The following is an 8566-nucleotide window of genomic DNA, read 5'->3' on the forward strand; positions in this document are numbered from 1 at the left end:
TCTCTTTAAATTTAGATATTAAAAAATTTATTTATATTTTTTTAATATGGTAAATTTAATATACATTATTATTTATTTATAATAAAATATAATAAAATTATATGATTATCGTATTTTAGAAAATATGATGGTAAATTAATGACCTTTAGTTAAAAAAAAAAATTGACTAGATGTTTTGTTCATTTTACTAGCATTAATAAATAACAAACCCAAATCGAAACCAAAATCATCATAATCTCAGAAATCTGAGACCGTGTGGGTGGGGCAATATACCGAAAAATAAATAAATAAAAGAAAAGAAAAGAAAAGAAAAGAAAACATACACACGAGGGAAAAAATTTCCCTTCACTCTCTCTCTGATTTTCACTTTCTCTGCAATTTCTGCTTCTTTTCCTTTCACCACGGAGCTTCTTCCACCCACTTCCTTTTTGCCTTCTTCTTCTTCTTCTTCTTCTCACAGTTCCCAACTTTCCACTGGTTAAGCTCTCAGCTCTGGTGGGATTCTAAGGAAGGTCCTTGTTCGTCTGATCGGTGAGTTTTTGTGGCCATTCTTCCTTTTAAGCTTCCATTGTGGTTCATGCTGTTTTTTTCACCTTTGATTCTACACTGTCTTGCCCTATTTTCTTAACTTTTTTTTTGTTATTTATATATGTTAGGTAATCATTTTTAGTGGGTTGAGATTTGTGTGTTTTGTCCCCCAATATGTTTGGTGAAGTGATTGATTGGTATAAAGTGGATGCTTCAGTAGTATCAAAGAGAATGTTTAAAGAAGAAATTAAAAAAAAAATAAAGTTGTGATTTTTACTTTTTTTCATGGAGATTTAATAATTGTTTTTGGAATCTGGGTTTTTCTGCTTTTCATGTGTATAATTATGGGTGTGAAAGTATATTCCTTTCAAATTTTGGTTCTTGGTTGATTATTGTGGTTTTAGCTTTTATTCACCGACCGAGTAAACATAGAAAAGGAAGGAAAAGAAGAAACATTAGAATCTTCAGATATTTGATTTGTGTCATGTCACTCCTTTTTTTTTCCCTTGCCTAAGTATATATTCTTCATTAACCTTTGCCATAAAAGCAAGTTCATAGTTCCTTGTTTGATGCTAACTTAAGTGTTTCTGTTTATCTGAAAGAATAGTTAGGACCAAAGGACTAATTGGCAGTTGATGTATTTATCGTATGTGTTTTTTGGTACTGGAATATTTGGGCATCTTGGTGAATAGTTCATGCAAGGAATTAATAATTCTTTTTTAAATTATATGCTTAGGCAAACTGTATATTTGATTTCCAAACCAAAATGCTTGGAAGGCATCACAATAGTCCATGTCATCCGCAGGAAGTAATAGAAAAACTTAGGTAGCATTTGTTTAGTGTCTGTCTACCAGGGACATGGACACAGTGGCACCGTTTGTTTGATGAGACACAAATTTTCGATGGGCATTGACACACAAGTGCACATGAAATACATGTTTTTTGTGCCTCCTCTACGTTGTGACACAAATCTTAGACAAGGACACGGATTTTTTTTGTAGAATATTATTTGTCATTGATTAAATTAAGGATGTTTTTATTTGCTTTACCCAATTATAACCCTATTTTCATTCCCTAGTTAGTCCAAACACTTTATATCTTTGAATCTAGTAATCTTTTAATGTGTGTTTTTGTCAAAAGTGACCTATATAAGTGAATGGAGGGAATATCATCTACCAATTGCAATCCCGCCAGTTCCTTATTTCCTTGGCATCGGACAAAATAGCAAAATTAAGCTAGTAAAAGTAAAGATCAAGTTCATATTTTTCGTGATTATTTTTGAATGACAATTGATGACATTATAAACACATGTCATTTCATAAGTTATAGAAAGGAGTGCAATCTATAATAGCATCCTTTATACTGCTAAGATTAGATTTTTCACCAAGCCGCATACATTATTTGATGCAGATTGAAATTCAGCTGGTATCTGAATATTTATTGCCCATTTTAACGATTGTATTTTGTGTTTTATTTGCTGAGTAGTACAGCGGTATGACACGGACTTGTCTTAAAGAGAATTTTTTTACCATTCTTAGGTAAGCAATGGTTGCTGAATCATGGTTTAGAAGTCTTTGGAAGACTCAACGGAAGGATGGAACTAGTTCTGAGAAGTCGGTGATTGGAGTATTAGCATTTGAAGTTGCAAGCTTGATGTCCAAGATTGTTAATTTGTGGCAGACCTTGAGTGATAAACAGGTTGCTAGGTTGAGAGAGGAGATCACACATTCGGTTGGTATAAAAAGACTTGTTTCAGAAGATGAGAACTTCATCGTACGTTTAATCAGCTTAGAGATGCTTGAGACTATGGCACATGTGGCTGAATCTGTTGCTAGGCTTGGGAAGAAATGCAGTGAACCGAGTTTGAAACGATTTGAAAATGCCTTTGATGAATTTATCACTCTCGGTGTTGATCCACTTAAATGGGAATTCACTAGCAAGAAAATGGAGAAAAAGGTCAAGAGGATGGAAAAGTTCATATCAACTAATGCAAGTTTGTATCAAGAGATGGAAATGCTTAATGATCTTGAGCAAACTCTTAAGAGAATGAAGGCATATGGCGAGTCTGATGGGGCAAATGTAGTTGACTATCAGAAGAAGGTTGCATGGAAGAGGGTAGAGGTGAAGAACTTAAAAGATGATTCGCTTTGGAACAGGACATTTGATTACACTGTGGAGCTTTTGGCAAGATCCTTGTTCACAATATTCAGCAGAATCAACCTGGTATTTGGAGTTCAAGAGGTCATAGATGCTCGCAGAACCAGAAACTCAACTAACCGGAATTCTGGTCACAGTCAAGACAGTCATTCAGTCTCTGAACTATTGCAACCATCGATCCACCCATCTGAGAATAATGTTGCTAGATTTGCTTCTGGACCCCTTGGCGCTTTTACTCTTAGATCAAGTCCAAGTGTTAGAACAAAAGTAACTAGTGTTTTTAGTTCCGGACCTCTCGGTGACTCATCCTTAAATTCAAGCCTAACTCAAGCAAAGTCCAGACGTTCCAAGCTTTTCTCAGGCCCTCTTGGAAAAAGTTCAAAAAAACCTATTGCAGATGGTGGAACAAATAATAGCAGCAGGATTTGGAAGATACAAGGTCAGTCAACCACCATAAATGGGAAGGAAACTCACTCGAAACACAGTCGACTGACTCAAGTAGGGCCTCTCAAAGGATGTATGGCTGCTGATAGTTCCTCTGTCACTGACTGCCTCTTGAACCTAAATGATGATTCTTTAAGAACACCGAATGGCAAAGATGCTAATTCAAATCAATCTCTCTTCAGTTCTCTGTGCAGGCTAAAGCCACCATCTGAATCCCTTGGTGCTGCTTCTTTGGCACTGCAGTATGCAAACATTATTGTCGTGATTGAGAAGCTAGCAGCTTCTCCATACATGATTGGTCTCGATGCAAGAGATGATCTGTACAACATGTTACCGAGACGCATCAGGGATTCTCTCAGGACCAAGCTAAAGCCTTATAGCAAGGGTATGAAGTCAGCTGTTTACGACGCAAGTCTAGCAGATGATTGGACCGAAGCAATAACAAGTATATTAGAATGGCTGGCACCATTGGCTCACAACATGCTGAGATGGCAATCTGAGAGAAGTTACGAGCAGCATAGCTTCGTTTCGCGGACGAATGTGCTGCTGGTGCAAACGCTTTACTTTGCAAATCAAGAACAAACAGAAGCAATAATCACCGAGCTTCTTGTCGGTCTGAATTATGTCTCGAGATACGTTAGGGATCTCAATGCGAAAGCTTTGGCAGACTGTGGCAGTAGTAGGGTAGGAAATAAATATGCTCAACTGAACGGACAACCAATTTTCAGTTAGCTTGCCAGTAATTTCCAACAGACGTCAAGTTCAGACCCGGCACCAACCAAGCTTCTGCCTTATAAATCTCAACTTTGGTGTATTGTGAAAGAGATGCTCACATCCACTATCATAATACTTGTGTTTGAGAGTTTTCATTTCAGAGGGGAAGGGAACAAAAGGAGAGGAGCACTATAAATCTTTCTTTCTGTGTTCTCTCCAAAATCAAAACTCCTAAACACAACCTTAAGATCAGAATGCAAGTATTGTTGAGGAATGTTCTTTACTTTTATTCGATGAGCTCCTAGCTGATATAACTTTGGATCACTGGTCTCATCATTGAAAAGTAGTGCCTGCAGTTGAGAGTGTATATTTATGACCAGAAGATAAGTTCTATGATGTATAGTTTTTATCACAGTAATCATTTCTAATGATATAAATGGTTATGCATGGAGATTTGGATATCATTGTATGTTATTAATGATAATAAATGTCATTACTGACCTAAGACTGATTTGGTTAGTCAACTGATAGTTATATTATTGCTAGTATTTTATTTTATATTTCATTGATGTTATATGAACGTATTAATTGACGCCAAACAACAAAACGAACGTATTAAATGGACATAGTTATTTGGACGGAGTCAAAGCGGTTCATGAGATTCACATCATGTATTGATTTGGTCTTATGATTTGGTCTCTAATTAAAATTGTACCTTATTGTCTTTGAGATTGATTTTGATTTTCGGACACTAGTGGTTTTTCGACCTTTTTTCCGGTGATGACTTAGCAAAGGAAGTGAGGTGAAGCACTCACTCCAATGGCACACTGCACATTGGTGAAAAGATGTCGTTTTCTTTTGGCGCCTAATAAAAGTAGATACCATGTCGTTTTGATATATACTTTTAGATGCTAATATATGTCAAAACAATAATACTTCGCATCCATGTAATTTGACTAACCAAGTCTAACCAATTTTTCTTCACGCGTCGTGCTACCTTTCATGTTTTCATAATCTGCTTTTAACGTAAACCTCTTCAATGTAAAGCTTTCTCTTCAACGTACATCTTTCTTTTTCGTTCTTCTTCAACGTAAAAGCTTGTTGTCTTCTTTGTTTTTGTTGTTTTTAGATTTCGATCTGTTGGATTTGAATAGCGTATCATAACAATGAATAATTCAAGTTCAAATCAGTTGAATAAGAACGATTTGAATTATTCTTTTCAATCAAATCAAGCTGACAAAGTTTGAATTATTCAATTTTGAATTGAATGGAATGGAATGGAATTGCTAAATCCATTGTTGTTGATGAACAAAATTTCAGTTCCTTTGGTATTATATAATGGTTTCGTTTTGAAATATTTTCGGTTCATTCTAGAACGCATGTGTTTCTGAATTTGAATTTATATAATGGACAATTTTCGGTTCATTATGATAGTATTTTGGTTCATTCTTCAACAATTTTAAATTTAATGGAATGGAACGGAATGCAATTTAATAGAATTCGGATAGAATGCAGGAGTTTCTGAATTTACAGAATGCACATATTTCAGTTCATTGGTTATTACACAATGGTCTTGTTATGACAATATTTCAGTTCATTTTCTAGTTCAGGTGTGTTGTTGAAGAACAATTTGTCTCAAAGGTTGGGATGACTTTCAAGATACTTGAAAAAGTTGGAAAGTTCTGCAAAGATTGTTCCAAACTTGCTGGTTTTTCTACGAAAATAAGAAACACCACTCGGAAGGGAGATGAAATTAAGAATCAACTAATTACATGTAATAGAGAGGGGAAGTAGAAATCCAAGATATCTCCAATTCTGAAGACAAACCCCTCAATTGGAATAAACTGTCCAGCCAGGATTTATGTACATATATTGAAGGACATTGGTATTTGGATAATTTCTAAATTGTTCTAAATCATTCAGATCTTTATTGTCTAGATCGAGCAGAGATGCTTAAACAATACAGGGAGTTATGCATATTTGTGCGTTGTACCATTAAAAACAACGAGAAAGTCAAAATCAAACTGAGTAAAACATATCAGTCATTTGTAGCAGCAGCGGACGGTCATCACAAACTAAGTTTTATTGAAAAATATGTGAGAAATTATATTACAGGAAAAGTACGGAATATTTCCGAACAAGATGATGCAAAAAAAATTTGGACAAGTACTTATTAAGAATGAAAGAGAAGAATCAAAATTTCTTTTTTGAGCTTAACCTTGAAGCTGATCACTCTATCAAAAATACATTTTGGACCGATGCAAGAAGTAGGGCTGCATACGAGTATTTTGGAGATGTTTTATTTGATACCACTAACAACACAAATAGGTTTTTGGTTCACCGTGATTTAGTATTCGGTTCATACTACTAACAAATTTTGGTTCATAATTGTTGGTGTCCATTTTGCAGGTACAATATGGTTTTTAGTTCTTTTGTGAGTGTGAATCACCACGGTCAGTCGATACTTCTCGGATGTGTTTTGATGAAAAATGAGGATATTCAGTCATTCAAATGGTTATTCGAATGTTAGCTTCATTGCATGGGAGGAAAGGCACTAAAAAGGATTCTTACCGATCAATGTGCATCGATGCAAAGGGCTATTGAGACCTGTATGCCAACAACAATTTACCTGTGGTACATTTGACATATCATGAAGAAGATCCCAAGCAAATTAAATGGCTACAAGCGACACGAAGAAATCAAACAAGAGATGAGTCATGTTGTTTAGAACTAGTTTACAAAAGATGCATTTGACAGAAATTAGAATAATTTTCTCACGAAGTATGGTATTGGAGGCAATAAGTGGCTTTTAGGTAACCGAGGCTTAATTTGAATTCATTTGTTTTTTTTTTTTTTTTTAAAAATGGGTATAACTTTCGGTTCATTTAAGTTCTAGTCATATATGAGAGTCAATTTCTGATTTATGTTATATTTTATTAAATAGTTACTTTTTGGATTATGTGTTTATTAGAATATATTTCGATTCATGTATGACTAAATTTCGTTTCATTTGAGTTCTAGTCATATAATGAGAGTTAATTTTTTATTTATTTTATGTTTTATTGAAGAGTCACTTTTTAGTTTTTCAAATTAGTTTTTGCAATTGTGTTATGGCAAACAGTTTAGATATTTCTGAAATTGAATAGTCATATAATGAGGGTTCATTTTTTGATTCATTTCATGTAATATTTTCGGTTCATTTGTGTTTTTGTCAATCTTAAAGTTTGATAAATACATTTAACCTATTCAGTGTGAACCTAGATTCATTAAAATTAATGTGATCTCACAATACAACCCAGATATTTTTAACAAATAAATCCATTGTCGGACTGTTTCCACATGAAGGGCAAGCAGCTTATGAACCGGGGAGACTGTGCTTACTATTGTCGGCAACAAGAAGCATTTCTGGATGAAGATGACGAAAGTCGTCTTGAATTTCAGCAAGTTCTCTTTCCTTTCAACACTCATATAAATCATAGATTTTGTTAAAGATGCTAAAGTAGCACCTTTGAAGCTATCAACAATCTCCTTCTATTGTTCATTCAATTTGCTGTATTCAACTTTTTCAGGAAAATGATTTTCTATAATATTTTAATATAAATAAATTAGTCAAAAAGACTCAATCCATTTTCCATATCTAAATAAACCTCAAATAAACTAAGGAATGAACCGAAATTACTTAAGGCATAAAAATTTTTGTCAATACTGAATGAATGAACTGAAATATTTTAATATAAATAGATTAATATAAAAATAACAAAAAAAAAAATACAAATATAAAAGATGAAAAGTATAATACTGCCAAAATTTATACCCAGCGCATCTCTTATCTTGGCAGGGGTTATTGTAGATTTTGCCATCGCGAGTGTCCAAGCACCCATGATAGAGATCAAAGCAAAAAATCAATTCCCTCAAAAGCTTGTGCGAGACATTCAATTCTGGGATATGTCTCAGTGCATTGAATCTCATTTCTTCAACAACAGTTTTCTTTTCTACACTCAATTTGGTTAACACCCTAGTTATTATCTTGTTGAGCATCTCAAATCGTGAGTTTTCTGCAAAAATTTGAAACATTATGTTATGATATATTTATGATACAAAAATAGAGTTGATTTAATGTGTATATGTGCTTACGTTATAATTCGACTTTCCTTTTTTCAGATAGTCATCTTTTTCATTTTTGCTGTAAGGAATAAAAAATTTGGTCAATACTTAACAGGTGAACCTCACTCAATTCACAAATGAATCGAATTTGGTTCAGATTTGAACAAAAATTAACGAAACAACCTCGTATAAACAAGTTCAGTAAATTCAAGCAAAACAAACTAAATAAATGTAAATTAAACTAAGAAATGAACCTAAATTTTTTAAAGAATAACAAATTGGGTCAATACTTAACAGTAGCATCAAGTGAACCTCACTCATTCACAAATGAACCAAATTTGGTTTAGATTTGAACAAAAACTAACCAAACAACCCCACATAAACAAGTTCAGCAAATTCAAGCAAAATCAAACTAAATGAACATAAATTAAACTAAGAAATAAACTTAAATTTCTTAAGGAATAACAAATTTGTTCAATACTTAATAATAGTATCAAGTGAACCTAACTCAATTCACAAATGAACCGAATTTGGTTCAGATTTGAACAAAACGTCATAAACATTCAATCAGCAAGAAAAGAACATTCAATTCATCAATTTAACAGCAGAAACAAGTGAA

The 8566-nt window shown here is 33.7% G+C and overlaps 1 protein-coding gene across 4 annotated transcripts; it reads left to right on the forward strand.

The window, feature by feature from the left end:
• On the forward strand, nt 255-4403 carry LOC107618331. Of its 4 annotated transcripts, XM_021110396.1 has the most exons (3): nt 255-531; nt 1669-1772; nt 2067-4403. In XM_021110396.1, the coding sequence occupies exon 3, from the start codon at nt 2074-2076 to the stop codon at nt 3859-3861; it is 1788 nt and encodes a 595-aa protein (XP_020966055.1). In that variant the 5' UTR covers nt 255-531; nt 1669-1772; nt 2067-2073; the 3' UTR covers nt 3862-4403. The 4 variants fall into 4 exon arrangements, with proteins under 4 accessions (XP_020966055.1, XP_020966053.1, XP_020966054.1 ...); XM_021110394.1 differs by lacking the exon at nt 1669-1772 and having other exon boundaries at nt 2014-4403; XM_021110395.1 differs by lacking the exon at nt 1669-1772 and having other exon boundaries at nt 2019-4403.

This window comes from Arachis ipaensis, chromosome B09 (assembly GCF_000816755.2).
Source record: "Arachis ipaensis cultivar K30076 chromosome B09, Araip1.1, whole genome shotgun sequence".
Lineage (NCBI taxonomy): Eukaryota > Viridiplantae > Streptophyta > Magnoliopsida > Fabales > Fabaceae > Arachis > Arachis ipaensis.

Bases quoted from the DNA above. Each gene is read 5' to 3' on its own strand.
- LOC107618331 (XM_021110396.1), top strand. From the start codon at position 2,074: ATGGTTGCTGAATCATGGTTTAGAAGTCTTTGGAAGACTCAACGGAAG.